A 17,236-nucleotide genomic window follows, 5' to 3' on the forward strand; every position below is an offset into this window, starting at 1 on the left:
TTGGTCATTCAACCTCTACAATTTATTTTGTAACCAAACCCTTAAGCATTCATTTGAATCTTAAAACTGAACATCTTCGTTCACCTTATGGTTGGATGATGATGTGTTATGTGAAACTAATTGATGCAGAAAAATGCTCTTATCAACACACTGCACCCTGTCAGGCGAAAAAAGGCGTTAAAAGTTAGGGCATTGCTGAAATGATAGTTGGTTGAGACCGAAACAGAACAAAAAATGGAGTGAATACTGGGCTTGCATTCGCCTGCTATGCTTATATGGGGACATGTTTCAAATATAGTTTGAAATGTAGCCCTAAGTTCTCAATTAAGACTTGACTTGTCTGATTTCAGGCTTGTTTCACATCCCCCAAGTGGCAGAAAGATAGATTCCTGTATTAGATTATCATTTGTTTAAATACCTGTTTTTAAAGTGAACATTATAAAATATGACGTAGTTAAACATAAAGGTGGCTGATGAAGTGCTGCATCATGATGACGCTATAGATTATTGTGTATTCATTGGGCAACCTTTAGCGTACTTCGGATAACTGTGTTATGGTTGAGGCTGTTCTACGATCCTAAATTAATTCATTTCTATAAAATACAAACAAACATAAAAAAAACAATGAAACCAAGTAGACTTGTTTTACCATGTTATATTTTAATTTCTGCAGAGACAAAAATGACAAGCAATTTATTTACACAAACCTGTACAAAAGCAAATTAAATTATGTAAAATATCTCATAAATAGAAGTGGACTTGCGTTCAATACACTTTGCCATGTTCAGCTAAGCTGCGTGCATAGTGACTCATATTAAACGATGATACATTTGTTCCTCAATTTCTATATCAACATCCAAGTCGCAGGACAAATAGTAATGGTTAATATTACAAATCTCATTACACACCGTGAAGGCTATACGAATAGAGGAGAGCACGGACTGAACACACACCTCGGACGGCAAGAGACAAACATTTTTTTAGAGGCAGCTACCTCCAGTCCAGATTTCTGCAGCAGTTAACTCAAGTAAAAAAAAAAAACAGTGCTCAGAAATGAACAAGTGTACGCTCTATGTATGGCATTTTTTCTTTCATGTCTCCTCTTTACGTCTGAGGTTCACACTACAGAGTCTCTGTTTCGTTCTGATCTAGAAATTCAAAGCATCACCTTGCGGTATCATAGCGAACATCATACCACGCTTATTTGTAGGACAGGATTCCATCACTCTTCTGATATGCATATACTTTAAATCTGCGCATGAGTGTTGTGTTGCTCGGCACATCCTGAGGTGTGTGTTCTGTCAGCGAATCGCCCCTGAAGCTTTTTTTCCCACCTCTACTTCCACTCCTCCTAGTAAACCGTAACATTAGCATTTGTATCTCTAGGCTCCCTCAACTCTGAGCAGTCTCCAAGCGTTGTTTTTTTTTTATCCCCGCCTCTATCTCTCTATGCTTTTATATTCAGTCCTAGAGCTTGTTTCATGCACAAAGAAGGTTACTTGACCTCTGATGTCATACATGTACGTGAGTGGAACACGACAAAAAAAATCCATTATATCATTAATATTACTACCAACAAGCAACTTTTGAATGTACCTGTACTCACTCTGTAATGCACTATGCTAGGAATGGAGATCTCAACAAGGTAATTGAACCCAGTGAACACTGGCCGTTTTGGGTGTTAGACCTACAGGCTCACTGACATTTAACTGGTTGTCCTCCAAGAAGCTTTTGACATCATGGGATTTCATCTAAGATATGCAAATGTATTTCAGTCCACTCTTGAATGCCACCCCATCTGCTTTTGTAAGCATGTAATTGTTTATGCACCATTCCAAACCAACATTAAATCATACCAATTGGTATAAAAAGGCACAATTGCATATTTGCATTCACTCTTGTGTTTAGTTTTTTTATGTTTTGTTGTCTTTTTTTTCAGAAGCACTCTTAATATACAAAGTGGCACAAGATAAAGGAAAAAAAAAAGGAAAACACATCGAACATTGTCGTGATTGTGACGAATTCCATGGTTTCGACGGTGACAAATAAATGGGATTACAAATAAAAAAAACAAGAGGAATATAAAAAATTGACAATTTCATGGTATAAAGTTGATTTAAATGAAATATATGAAAGATTTAGGTTTGTGTGATGGTATAAGGCGGTGAAATAAAAAAAAGGATCAATGGTACGGTCTTCACTGATGTACTAAGTTGTACTACATGTTTCTTTAGGTATAACAAAAGCAAGCAACAAGGTGAATTTCCATGTTTACAGGGAAAACATTTTTTTGTACATTTTGTTTTACAGTTTTTTTCTTCTTCCTTCTCAGTAAGTGAAGTAAGTTCCCATTAAACGTGCAGTAAAAAGTAAATATTTATGTATACAGTTTATAAGTATAGGAGCACTTTCTGTCGAACAACGAGTAGTACTTACAGACTATAGATTGCCGGAATACAGAAAGAGCAGCTCCGGTGAAACCAAAGGGGTTCTGCTAACATACAAAAAGGTTCCATTGCATCTGATATTCTTTTGCTTTGATACAGTCATGGGATTTTTGCGCCAGTGTAGCTGCGAAAAGGAAACATCACCGTAGACAGGGAGGCACAACATCTCAACATTTTCATGTGTCTGTGTGAGGGTGGTCCGTAAGAGTCAGCTCGGAGGACTTTTAGTTGAGACATCACATTCTTATCTCAATTCTTCATGAAAAAGTCTATCATGAAATGTGTCCTTAAAGCAAAGTTCTCCCTAAAAACAAAAAAGGTTGTTTGTGTGTAATGTGGGGAATGCTTCATCCTGTTCGGGAAGCTTTGGTTTAACTTTGACACCATTTTTGACACCATTCTGCAACCCAGAAACCTTGTCAACTGCGGGCGTACAGACGTTTGATTGTTCTCCGTTGAGCTGATTCTTACATTCGTGCTCAAAGATGCCATCACCATGTACTATGGAAAGCAACATCTACTAGTGCTTAAAAAGGATTCTTGGACAACCATGTGTGTGTGTGTCACCTTGAAGGCTTGAGGAGGAGTGAAAAAGAAATTGATGCTTGTTGGTCACGTGTACATTATGATATTTATTGCTCAGTCTATCACACAACAAGAAAGAAATAACAGTAAAAAGCTGTCCTTGCAGCTGTTCGAGAATCAGCTTGGCCATGTCTACGCCCTCCTAAGCCTATCATCGGTGTACATCTACAGTATACACTAAATATAGCCTACACACACACACACTATATACTGCATATCGGGGCCATACACACGTACAGTTTCAAATGCACCTCCAGAATTTTAATCTCGGCATGCCACACACTGTGCTAACCCAGGAATGATCAGTCCGGCAGCACCACTGGCCTGTTATATGAATCGCTTGGGTGTGTCTGCATATGTGGTTTGGGAAAAACAGGGTAAGTATTACAACTCGATATAAACAGTAGCATGACCATGTACACACATGCTTTTCCAGCCAATAGATGTAAGATGTTGCATCTCGTAAGAAGGTTTTGGTCTCAACCTTGCCAATCAAAGACAAAGAACGAGAGACTGAGGAAAGGTAGCAAGACAAAAGAGAATGAGAGCAGTTAGCGTTGTTGCTGTGGTCCAATGTTTATGTACAATGAGTGACTTTTCAAGAGCGTACACACTGGTAGGTTAGAATCAGTCATCATATGTCCATTATACCAGTGTTGTTGAAGTCTGTTACATGGTGTTGTTGCAGCAAATTCCATTGGCTCCCATGTATGTCCAAAAATCTCAATAGAGGACTGACACAAGTGTTGTAATCTGGGCAGAGTATTTAAAGCTTCCCGTCCTCGTAAGATTTGAACACGGGTATGTTTTGGTCTGCTATAGAGCCACATTTATCACAAACAGTCAAGGTGACAGAATCCATAGCAAGCTCAGTATGATAGAGACCATAATGTCCAATATATTGTTGCAGCCACTGAACATCACGGCCATAGCAGAGTTCTGAAATAAAAAAAAGGCAAAACCACACACTTTGAAGTCAAAATAGTCCACATGTACAGCTTTGTTTCTAGAAAAAACACAAACAAAAAAAGAAATAGTCTCTTTTGTACAGTGTCATCTTCAGGGAATGGGGCAGGTAATGCATGCATGTACTGTATATGTAAAATGAGTTGATTATTGTACAGATTGACTGTCAAGCAGCAGATCATGTCCCAGGAGGCCGACTCGCCAGTAGAATAGCCTCATCCCAAGTCAAGTCAATGCCCCTCAACAGTTCTTCCTCCTCCTCCTTTTTTTCCATAACATGGCCGGAATTAGCACTTTAGAAATTGTGTTTTTATATCCACTCAATTAAGGAGCTGTCGTAAAAGTCTTTGGAGAAAGTTTAGTCCTACCTTGCAGAACAAGGGTGGCTAAAAACTTCTAGAGCTGTAACGGCGGTGGGTAAGCAACTATTCTTAGTGTTCATTGCAATATGTTGTGGCACAGCAGGCTTGTCTGAAACTCACAGGTACACCTCCCGTCTCGTCAGAGTACCACAGGAAGTGGGCTTGTACTCCCCAGTAGGTGCCAGAGGGATCTCCTCAGTGGGGTGGCGCAGTACTTCCTCCCCATTTCCTGGCGAGCCATAGGAAGGCGAGCCGAAGACCTCGTAGGAGGAGGAGGAGGAAGCCATCTTTTTGTTGAGCAGGTTACGATTGCGGTCACCCATCATGTGAGCGGCGGTGGGGTCTCCGTTGGCCATGGCGGCCATGGCGAGGGTCTCTTGGCTGCCGGGCTGCTCAGCGCTGCTGCTGCTACTGCTGCTGCCATTGCCGCTCATGAAAGTGGAAAGCTTTGGTTGTTGAGGGGTAGTGGTTGACTTGGATGGCCGTCGCTCAGGCGACGTGCGCACAGGCATCCAGCAGGAGTCGGAGTGGCCGTACTCGTCACATTCCCGGGTGCACTTGCCAGTCATGGCTACGTCAGGCAAGGGCCGGGAGTCTAGAGGAAGCAGAAGGAGAGAAAAAAGTAAATGATACTGTGTTTTTCACTAAAGTTGGATATTTTAAGATAAACTAACATGAGTTAATACAAATCCTAGCACTTGGTGTTTTGTGTGGTATGTGTCACATGATTTGGCTATAATGAATTCGTCATTAGATGCGTGAATTCGTATTTTCTGCTTAATTACATCATCAGCGCATCTAAATGTTAATGGAGAAGGCAAAAAAACAACAAAAAACGCTCAAAATGGTTGCCAGGCACCTATTGTCACAGCCAATGCAAGATCTGAATTTTATCACTCGTGGAGAGAATCAAGCTTCTACGGATAAAATTGCATTTCATGCAGAACCCAAACCACATGACAGAAACGGTAACGTAAAACACCAATGAAAAGAAGACTCCACTGGCTACGACAACAGCCTCAAACTAAAAAACAGTGGCGTGAATCAGAGTTGAAATAATGTCATGCTTCAAAACGTGTTTGTCCTAAGAGGGGGAAGGAGAGGGGAGGGGGTTTGCAATGGAGAGAGAAGGGAAGGAGGTCAGTTTGTATTTCTCAGTCTGCCCTGATCCAAAATGTAAGATGCACAGGCCTTCACTGTGTGTCTTTGATATATGTGTGTGTGTAAGTATGTTTGTGAGTTGAGAACACCAACAAAACCCTATTTTCTTATCATGTGATTGACAGACGGCAATCACATCCTGATCTAAGTAGCTTAATAGCTTTGTGTGGCTAAAGCGCCCTGATATCTTCTTAAATCCACTAATAAGGGTCTTAACCAATTACCTAGCTGGGAGCTGGCCCCAGATTAACTACGGCTACTGTATTATTGTGGAAAGCAAATTATGTGCTTACGATGCTACATAAGGACAACAAGTTGATACCCAACTGTCATTGACTTCTGTCGGACGATGCAAGGGTTTGTTTCAGTGAAGTATAATTATCCTAAATACATCAATTCAAGGCTGAGTAGCGTATTATCAAACGAAAAGCTAGACAGAGGGAAGGTAGGAAGGATTCTGTACAAATGCTTGGATATTACAAGAAGTTAATAAGAGAGCCAATGTTATAGAGATGCTATGTTAGATTTATGATCTTGATGCGAAGTATGGAAAAGCAAAAAGAAAGCAAAAGCGAGGGTGAGTGCAAACCAAGCCAAGCATGCCTTTGCCCATTTTAGAATCATATCAAAAGGGTTTGGACCATGGCTTACTTTTAATGCTCTTTTTCTCCTGTAAAAGAAAAAATAGAACAGAAATCACTCTTTATGTTTAGCACTTATGGGATAAAGATATATTTATGTATATATATATACTGTATTTGAAACCATAACTGTAGCTAAGCACCACAACAATGTTATGCAGAGCAGACACAATGCAGCCAGACGAGGAGAGCAAAGAAAGAGAGGATAGGAATAACAGAATGCCTGCCGACTGTACTGTTTAATCAACTAATGAATAACTTTCACTAGGAATGCCTTTCAGCAAAACATTCAATATCATTTTGAGAGTGCCATTCCTGTGCTGCCAGAAATCCTATTCATACTAAATACCTATTAGAATCCATTTTGATGTCACAAATAACCTTTTGTAAAGCATCAGCTAACGATTGCCAGTCAATATATAGCCAAAGCCTCAGGGAGCTGCCACTTGATAGAAAAATCAAATAACTTGTTGTCATTAGTGAGCCCAAACAACTGAATAGTTTTGTTTAATGGAATGTAAAAAGCCAAATAAATGAGACGACAGACGGGAAAATAAAAGAAAGCTGCATTGGCAATCACAAATATAAAACATGCCAGCTGATGTGTTGAAAATGACAAAAGTTGCTATGGATCATGGCATGGGAAGAAGAGATGTCTCCCTCTCCCTCCTTATTCCCGACACAGCTTGATAAACACAGCCATCAAAGAAACAAGAGGGATCCCAGGTCCTGATTGTCTTTCTCATTTACACCTACGATTGAGCCATCACACTACCCACAATGCTCGGCGGTTCTCATGAGGCCACCCTTCTCCTGAATGCTCATCCAATTGCCTGCTCACCCCAGTCGCATTTAGACAAACGGGTGGGGAAATTTTCAGCAGGATGGACCTCTTCCTTCCTCCAGCTCTCTTTGGTAAGCGGCCAACCTTGGGAATCACGTCTTCGCCGGCGTGTGCGCTCAGCTGCTGAGGTAGTTAGGCGGCACTCTGTGTTGTGTGCGCTGAAAGGAGGCTGATTATTTCCTAGCCATGGTCCATTGACTCAGCAGGCTTGCTAAAAATGAAGACATTTCCCACTGAGCTATATCAAAGCAAAAATGCTGTGTTTTTTTCTCTACTTATGGCTATACAAGTGTTACCTCCCTCTGAGGTAATGCTTTAAAAGCGCTCAAACCCACATGTCCTTAAACGCTGGACAAAAAGGAACTGTTTTGCCAACCTTGACCTCTTGGAGGTAATGCTAAATTAATTTCAGATTCTTTTTTATTCTCAACAAAATGGAAAGGAACCACTTTCTGTATAAATCCTTAAATGATCTTAACATCTTAGAATCTAAGTTGGCCGAATAAAAGCAAATGGCTGATAAAAAATACATTGTAATCAAGTTGGGGTTTTTTTATGGAGAAGACACGCACAGTGCTTTCAAACATATCCAAAGGCCCTTTCAAGACCCAATTCAGAAATCAGGACGTAGAAAATATCTTCAAAGAAAAGCCCTTAGAGCACACGCAGCACTGTAGAAGGCTTTTGTTACATATTCACAAACATCCCGCAAGCCCACACTATCTACCATAACATAACACAATACAAGTGGGTCACCCGGCTGTGCTAAAAAGCCTCCCTGCAACACAGAGCACCCAACAAGAAGGCCCTCCATACCAGGTTACGTCCCCAGGGCTTGGGTCTTGTTGTTCGGGGGAACAAGAGCACATTCCCTGTGCCCGCCTTCTCCATCGCTGGAAGAGAAGGGCTTTTCAGCCAATGCTCACAATAGCCTGCAACGCAAGCCATTAATTCTTTTGCCTTTTCTCAAAGAAAACTTCCAGAGGAACGAGGGAGAGGTGGCAGTGGTGGATCGGGGAGTGATTGACAGATGAGTAAGAGGGACAGAAGGGAGAGGAAGAAGCAGAAGCTTTCCCTGAGATGTAATTCCATATGGACAAAAGTTGTGCGCTGCCGAAGTAATGATTACCCAGAGACTCTACTGTACAAGATATTTGCGCCTCATACTGTGTGACTTTCTTGAAGAAAGCAGGCAGAAAGTGGGCTAGAGGCTGCAGTGGTTGAGCCGTGGCTTTTCTTAGCCGGGCTTTAGTCAGCCACTCTATCAGCTGACTGGCTTACACTCTGGGATATTTCAAAAGAGCCTCCACTGCCGGGGCACAGTAGCGATTTGATACGGCGTCTTTAGCACTCGCTAAGATGTTGCAGTGGGAAAAATGGAGGGTTAGACTGTCTTCGCTTCTGGCCCTATCCGCGAAAATGTCTGTTGCGTGGGCATTTCTTGGCAATTAGGGTTTAGTGCGTTTGTTTGTGTCACAGTACTGTACCATGTGTTTTCCACTGCATGTCAGCAAGTCCCCTTTCTAGTCCGCATTCATATACATCACCATATTTCAATTTCAAGATATGTCATCCCCTGCACCATCACTTCTCTTCTCTCTTTCTATATCAAGCTATGAACCGCTGCTACAGACTGAAGCGCCTCAACCTTTTGCCCTCTCTCTTCTCCGGCCGGCATATAACCCAAACATTGGGAGGAGAGGACGAAGGGAGAAAAAAAGACAGAGAAAGGAAAAGGAGTCGAAATAGAGGTTATGGCGTTTTTGTGTCTTTGACATACATTGCAGTCATCTGGACAGCAGACAGGGGTCAGAGCAGGAGGGAAGGAGGGATGATGCAAATAGCGAAGGATAGAAGAGGAATAAAAGACGAAGAGACAAGGAGTGAGAGTGTCTGTGCTGAGTATAGCAGGGTCAGGGCCTGGGAGAAAGGGAAACAGCAGATTGAGTGGAGAAGACAGCATGGCTGCCTCTGGGCCGTCACAGGCCAAACACACTGCCAAAGAGAGCAGTGGAGAGGAGAGTAGGGGAGACAGGAGGAGAGGAGGAAACATTGAGGACATTAGCAGAGACGTGAAGAAAGGACAGAGCGATGATAGAGGGAACTTCTGATAACAGAAGACGTTCTGTGCTCTAAATAAACCCTCACACATTAACCCATCAATGCAAGGACCTTTATTTAGCCTCTCAGGTTTCTAATTATCTCCCTAACAATGAAATTCTGTGTGCAGGTAGATGTCAGGCGCTGCTTACTTCTCCATTAACTCAATCTAATAAACTCCATCACATTCCCTGTATTTGGAAAGCTAAAATAAAGTGTCTGGGTCCACATGCTTCCAATTTGAAGGTTCTGGATAAAGTTTTTAAGGCCTGGCAGAAAAGGCACAAGAGGGCGCCTGTGTGAGAACAGAGAGTTTGAAAATGGGCTTATGATTGCCTCGCGCCCCGCATCAAAGGCCTCCCTGTACGGACAGATCTATTTCACACGGCGGAGCAATCAGCGTGAAGATGACAGTGTACATTGCCGGGTGTCATACAGATTACTCCGTGCGGGCTGAGGGAGGGAAGATGAAATATTTATCCCGAAAAATCCAGCCGTTGGAAATACTTCAGGACAAAACAGAAAGGAATGAGACAGGGATAGGAATGAATGTCAATCCAACAAGAGAACTCAGCTGGTTTCATTCTCACACCCTAACAGGTTCCCGTTTAATTAGGAGAAACTTGACGACTAATTACGGTGTAAGAGCGAGTCTCAATATGTTTTGCTGTCTTCCTTTTTTGCAAGGGCCCCCGTGGCATCGCCTTGCAGCTAAGAGGTCCTTGGCATCAAAAGAAAAGACAGGCAGAAAGACACTGAGTACATACACAACTAAAGATGGCCATGGGCAAGGAAATGGAAAATAAAACAAACCTTAGAGGAGACAGTAAGGTGAGAATGGAATATGTAGGAGCGTGGAGAAAAGGAATAGGTGCTAAATTATTAACGGCGAGTTCAGACGGAACAATATCCACAGGAAAAAAGCGATATTTGTCTTTCTCTTGCCGAGATGTTTGCAAGGCAATTAAGGAGGCGCGGGAGAGGGAGAGGTACGCAGCGGTGCGGGGGGAAATGAGAACAAAAGGGGAGTCCTGGGGAGCAATGCCCTTTGAAATCGCAAGTCAAGCCGCGCACCGCTAGCCACTGCATTAATTGATTGCATTAATGTCAGCATAGCATTATAAATAAAAACCTGCAGTTAAGAGGTTTAAAGCGGGAGCTCAATTTGATAGGAAGGAGCAGAAAATAACACTTGTTTAATTACTGTATGTTATATAACACATACCTATGTGACTGACACTTGCCATTTCTCAATGTCTTTCCATGTAACCCAGCAGTCCTGCTTATGCGCCAGCTGCAGCAATACTGTTTAAAGTGGCAGCAGGTGATCTATTCTCTGCCTTCTGAGCCTCTTGAAGTATTTACTGCCTGGCAAGGGCAACTAAGGGAATAATCTGGAACCCCCCCCCCCCACACACACACACACACACTACCACCACCCCTTCTCCCCTGCCATGCCTTGAGAGGTGGAGGACGGGTGCGGAGAAAAACAGAAAGGAGAAAGAGTGAGTGAGCAGGAGGGGAAAGATACGGAGCCCATGGAGTTTCGTAATGAGCTGTCACCTCCTTTTGCCTCGCTTTTCGAGATGCCCAACCTCTGCATGGAACAAAAACTCAGCATAAAAAATCCACATCCAGTACTTATAGGGGAACTTTTCTAGGCGATATGCAGGTAGATGATGACACCACTTCCTGTACATTCTTCCTTTTTTAGCCGTCCCCTAACAGGCTAACACTGCAGGTGGGTATGATATGGCTGCTTTTCTATTCCAGCAGGGTCAATACTCTTTCTGGAATGATGAATGTACTACAGCCTGCTCCTGTGGTAATTAATTGAGGAGAGATTAACTAGCATAATTTCATTCTGGTGATGATCTTGCGGCCAATTATCAAATGTGGCTTGCACCTTCCCTCCCCTTTGCAAACTTCCCCGCTCTCCAGGTCTCAACCCCTCTCCTCCCATTCGAACAGTCAGCACTCAAGAGCCCATAAATAAAGTGTCCCCGCATGTCACGCTCCCTCATTCATCTTGTGTGCATTAAGCAGTCTTGCATGCATGTGCACAGCTACAGCAGGTGGTTGTCGACGTTTTCACCGGAGGCATATGGTCTCTTTCTCAGGTAGACACACGCGCACACACACACACACACACATACACACACACACACACACACACACACACACACACACACACACACACACACACACACACAAATACAGGCCACGTCCTTAGATCGCTTCATGACCCATAACCTCATCTTTAAGTGGAACAACAACCGGAGGATGTGGAGAGGAGAGAAGCAGAGTGACTCATCCACTCTGCTAATAAGAGTGATGGTGCTGGCTTCCTGCCACACACACAAAAAAACACCTAAAAAAGAAACCTCTAAAATCCTCACATCCTAAAACAAAGGGAATTTCTCACGAGACCTTCATATTAGCCTTGATGTGTAATACTTATAATCAGCTCTACTCGCTTCAACTAATATCTTTAATCCGTTTATGAAAAAAAAAAAGGCAAATGATAGTAGTTAATAACACCACTGTCTACTGTATGTGCAGTTTTCTTCACTGCTCTGAATTTATACAGCTCTGGAAGACCCGTAAGGATTAGCATTAGCCGCTCTGCTATGGTGAACACATGCAACACTGCTAGCAACCGATAAAACAATATGGCATTCTCAGCTCATTTCCACACCAGACTCAGTGCGGGTTGTAGCAAACCTTACATTAACCATGCAGCGCGTGTGACGCTGGTGTGTCGATGCTCAGCATTCACAGGCACAGACAAGAAGACGAGCACACAGTATTATTTGATAAGACAAACACAGCATAGGGGATGAAGGGATGTGTAGAAAATGGTAGGGCTTACTGAGCTACTCTGTATGTAAGCAATGGGTTAAATCAGTTTAAAAGAAAGTGTGTTTGTATTGTTTACTATTTCTCAAAAAAAAAAGAATTCACAAACATCCCCACCCTCTCCCTCTCTTTCTAGTCCTTACACAAAGTGTCATTGCTCCTTCTCCACTGTTACTCTTATCACAAACCAGCAGGCACATTCACACAATGGCCTGTTTTACACCATTAAATGGTTATTTGTCAAAAGACAATTTCGATTAAATACTCCCTTAAAATAAAGAAGTCTGTGGTTGGGCTTTTCTTAACCGAGGGTACTAATAAGAGAACACATCTAAATCATGCTTATATACAGGATACTTATTCTAAGAGGATGACCAGGAGTAGTTTAACAAATATATATCATAGCAACAGGGGGCTTGGTGTATTCTTTAGCTTATATGGTTACTGAATGGTGGCAAAACATGCGTAATGTTCAGCCTTATACAGGATAGGAAGAAAGCTTTAATCACTTGGCGAAGACACTAACAGTAGTACCTCATCTGCATTAGAATTTCATTATGTGCCTTGAATTTAGCATAACCTACACAACACACACGCTGTTGTATCATCCGTCTCATTTACACATTTAAAAAAAGCACCTAACCAGCTCCTTTTTTGCTTAATTTGCAATAGAAACCAATAAATAACCAGATGAAAGCCTTTCCTCCCATTACAGAACTTAGCACCTGATGTCTAAAACAAATGTTCCAATTGTGATAAGTAGTTAGCGGTGATGGCTAGCTGGTTAGCTCGAGTGTCAGCCAAATAACACCCACTGTCTACTATGCTTCCCGAGTGAAGCAATTAGCTCTCAGCTGCTAGCACATTCTCGGCCATTGCAAGCTGGGCACGGTGAGTCACGACCTAATGGAAAGCTAGTGGTTGAAATGTGGTGGGGTTAATTATGCTGACCTCAAGGGACATGCTCTCAGTTTTTTTCTGCCGTGTCGGCTCAGTAACAGGCACAGGGAGAGCCACTCCAGGGCAGAGAAAGGCAAATTATCCCGGGCCTTGTGTTTTCCACAGGGATTTGTTTTCTGTGTTTCAGCGTGTTCACAAAACATGATGGACTTTTGTGTTCTGCCTCAAAGCTCTGCAGAGAAGCTGAGCTGCTCCAGTGTTGTTGATTCAGTTGAAGAGATGCCTACTTTTACTTCATACATTCCTTTTCATGGCGGTTGATCAAGTCTTGCTAACAAATGATCGTCCAATCATTTTGAAAGAGCAGCATTATTCTTTTGTTATTTAGCCTTTCTTAGGCTATTGGCAAAATGCAAAATATGGTGATTAGAAATTCTATTTTAAATCAGACAATAATATTCTACTTGTTAGATAGAATAATCGTCTTTTTCGGGTCACACCTAAACTAATGATAAATTCAAAGTCTCCTTTACAATATAAGAGCAAAAGATTGACTATAGTGTTCGGATAACAGCCGCCTTTAGTATTTTTGTTTGTAGTCTCTGTCTTCTAAATCTTAAACTGTCATTTAGACTTCTAACTCACATACTGTGGGGATATTGGAATGTGACAAAACTCTAGAAACAGCTTTACAGTTTTATGACTACGATAACCCAACAAGCGTTCAGACAGGTTTTAGAGAATTCTCCCTTCAGACCACCTACTGGCAAGGTTCAAAACAAACCACATCAAATGGCTCTGTGCAGTGTAGCCGCTCATATAAGTGCTGAAAGGATGTGCCAGTCAACAAACAGGTCCTCCAGCACCTCTTTAATATATCCTTCAGTCTGACCAGGGGGTCTCTGTTGTGTAACAAACCTCCCACGGTGAATGAGTGTTCAGAAATTCAGAAGTAAAGACTTCCATGACAGCATGAAAGCCTTATCCTACACAGCAGACATCTGGTGCAGGAGTCTTGATCACTTACATTTGCATAGGAGTCATATGTACTAAAACATGTCCAGATATACCGCATAATGCCAAGATGTCATCAAATATTGGACTTGCTCCCACGAGTAGGAGGTTTGGGAGCTCTGTGAGAAACGGGATCTTTGATTTCTCGAGTGCCTTAAACACTATCCAGCCACTGTTGCTCAGGCAGAAGCTCAGAGCGATACAGCCCGATAACGCCAAGGTGTCCTGGATTATAGACTATCTCAGAGATAGGCCACAGTTTGTTCCCTCCCAGAGCACTATATTGGATTTGCTGCTGCTGAGAGGCACTGTGCTGTCACCTTCCTTATTCGCGCTCTATCTTTCGACTCAACTGTAGGTCACGCCACCTCCAGATTTTTTGTGGTGATTCCTCCATTATGAGATGAATCCACAATAGAGAGAAATGGAAATTGGTTGTGGGGAAACTAATTGAGTAGCTACTGTGTAGGCACCTTTTTTTGAGTGAGGTTGCTACTTGGCTTTAGAAAACCAATTCGATACCAGTGTTTAGTTGTAAAGCTCACTGTTAGGAATTAACTGGGAGGCAACAACATGCTTTCCTAACTTTGTAGAACAAAATGTCCAAAGATATTTAATTTTATGCATCGAATGTGTTGGTGTAGCTATCTTTAAACAGCTGATATGTTGTTAGCTCTCATTGCTATGCAGTGTACTGTCAGGCCTCATGACATGTGCATGTGTAATCAGATATAAACATAGAACTGACATGAAGAGATTGGCCCAACTACTTTTGATACCCAGTCCAGCTGTTTGAGTCAGTATCGCCTCCTTACCGATAACAAAATCTGATCCGTGCCATCCTATTTTCGAGGTTTATAGTAATTTAAATAACATATAAATATTCAAAGTTCTTCTCACACAGTAATGCATGTACATATATTTCTATGTGTTTCTATGCATACATGTCAACGCAAGGACATGCAAGCTGTGTGCATTACCCACGTCCGCTCCCCATCCCTAAGAGGTTTCACATGCCGGGTCAAATTATGCAGCGTGAAGAAACAAGAAGCCCATCTGAGCATTTTCACCGTCCTCTCCTCCTTGCCTTGCTTCACCAGCTAAGGGGGTTTCAGCGACAGTGGCACACCACATCTTAAACATTCAGCAGTGCATGATTCTGTTTCCAGCAAACAAGCGCCACAGGGAGACAACAAGGCTATTTGCAGTCATCACTCAAAAGTCGGTTCCTATCTCCGAAGCTCCACATCTAGATTGGAATGCAAGTGGACACTTGAAAGCAAGTTTCACATTAACATTTGCATGTATCACTCGGATGAACAAGAAGGGTAAAAGATTTGAAGGGAAACCAGACCTGGATTTGAGTCACAAAACATGCCTCCTTTTTCAACCCCCAACACACCCTTCTTAACAGGCCAGATTAGCAATATAGAGCTACATTGCCATGGCTGGAGCCATACACAGTGTATTATTTAAAGCACCAGGGGCCCAATTTGTCACTCTGGCGGGCTCATCACAGGCCAACATCCTTTATGAAATGCACTTTTCACGCTGCCTGTCTGAGGGATCAAAGCAGCAGCAGCCTTGCCCGTTTCTCTCTCTTCAGTTTCCCTGCTCCGATTCCCACTGACAAAATGAGTCAATTTAAACCAAATGGATCCCCTATCAAAATAACTAGTGAGTGAGGGAGACAAACCGAGAGAAAGAGATTCATATTGTGGGTGGATGAGATTTGGACAGGTGGGCAGGAACTGGGGAATATGGACACTCAGCCTCTCTTATTTTTGACTGAAAATGGTTTGATGTAGGACATAAATGCCATCACTATATTAGAGTTGAAGTCAGTTTTCAGCTAAATGGACCAGATAGTCCAACCTGGTCTGTAAAATATCAGTGTGGTAAAAGAAAATAATTCCTACACAAGAATTCCGCTGAGGAAAATAGTTCCTCAGCGGTTTCTATGAGAACCAAATTAAATAGGTGATCATCGAGGCCCGGTTATTAGGCATTTTGAACTTTTTGGTTACGGTCTAATATTAGGGTAAATACTCCCTGAGTTGAACGATTTAATTCCAATTTGTGAAACGTCTTTAACCTGGCATTTATCAGTAATAATTGAGAACCCTGCTGATATTGGCTGCAAATATTAGGCCACTGATTGCTCCTTAAGAAGACACTTGAAGGTGGTAAATGAATACTCAAAAGCCCCATGTTCACTCCATCACTCGGTATATGATTTCTGGCTCATGTGATACTCAAATTCATTTGACATAAGATGACATAGAGTTTGTAACATAACTCCACCATGCCTCTTTCCCTTTGAAGCACTGAAAACATGCTTCATTATTCAACCATCTTGACAGGCGTATCTTTCCCCCGCTCCTACCCCCTCTACCACCCCCGTTTAGCAAAGCTCTCTACCAATTGATTTTTCCTCTGTCTGCCACCCACCCCCCCATCCCCCCATCCTTGATTCTAATGCTTCTGGGTTGTGGGAAATATTTATTCACATTGATCGACGACGGAGCTGATGGGTCTTTCACGAGCGTCAGAACTCAAACTGTTTTTGTCCCACCGAAGTCTCCAAATATCAATCACCAGTGGGAGGAGTAAGGGCCAGACTGCAGATGAGGCCAAGAAAACCCCAAAGGCCAGGCTCTTTTTCCCACCAGAAAATACAGAATAGATTATACACCACAGAGCATTAATCTTGACCCTTGGAGAATTTGTGTATTCCCTGTGCTGTGCTTTAAGACAACGTTTTAAGCGACACATTTTTCCGAGCATGATTGAAATACGTGTTGGGGTTCTAGACCAGTTCAGCCTGGAGGTACTGAGGTCTTTAGGGAGCAGTCAGTTGGTAATTCCTGCATCGGCCTGGTCCTTATTAAAATTGCAGCGCAGACAGGATATTTTCCACATCAAATGTTCATATCATCAAGCAGTCTCGACAGCCCCCGTCTGACAAACGTTCACACGTAACAATGATGAAGTTCTTGAAGCCCATCCCAATCTCTCTCTGAATGAATGCTGCATGGCTTGTGTATGAGAATTGCAGACAGGGTTCACGGTTCAGAGACAGTGTTATTCCTCAAGGGCCTTCGCTACTGTATGCGTGCCATCCCCCCCCAGATGCACTGACTCACATGCATGGACGCACACCAACATGGCTGTTGACTAGCTCTGCTGTCTGTACGTACACAAAACTGCATTTAGAGATGAATTGCATCCCAGTGAGGCTGAATTATCTTTGTTTTTGTTTAATTAGCATATAAAAACAGAGCATTTCTGGATTACTTATTAATAGAAGTATGTGGCATGGATAGTAATTTTCAAAGTGAAAAGAACGTCATAATT

General features: G+C 42.4%; 1 protein-coding gene across 3 annotated transcripts in view; it reads right to left on the reverse strand.

Annotated features, from left to right (window-relative positions):
• Nucleotides 1-654: 654 nt before the first annotated feature.
• The window catches only part of pcdh7b (protocadherin 7b), a 102,247-nt gene continuing 85,665 nt past the window's right edge, over nucleotides 655-17,236 (reverse strand). For 2 of the 3 annotated variants that reach the window (XM_063900989.1, XM_063900988.1), the window contains exon 3: nucleotides 655-4,955. In XM_063900989.1, the coding sequence (XP_063757059.1) occupies nucleotides 4,477-4,955 (479 nt within the window). In that variant the 3' untranslated portion in view covers nucleotides 655-4,476. The remainder of the gene's footprint in view (nucleotides 4,956-17,236) is intronic. The other variant, XM_063900991.1, reaches the window with a different exon arrangement.

The sequence above is a fragment of the Eleginops maclovinus genome, chromosome 14, assembly GCF_036324505.1.
Source record: "Eleginops maclovinus isolate JMC-PN-2008 ecotype Puerto Natales chromosome 14, JC_Emac_rtc_rv5, whole genome shotgun sequence".
Lineage (NCBI taxonomy): Eukaryota > Metazoa > Chordata > Actinopteri > Perciformes > Eleginopidae > Eleginops > Eleginops maclovinus.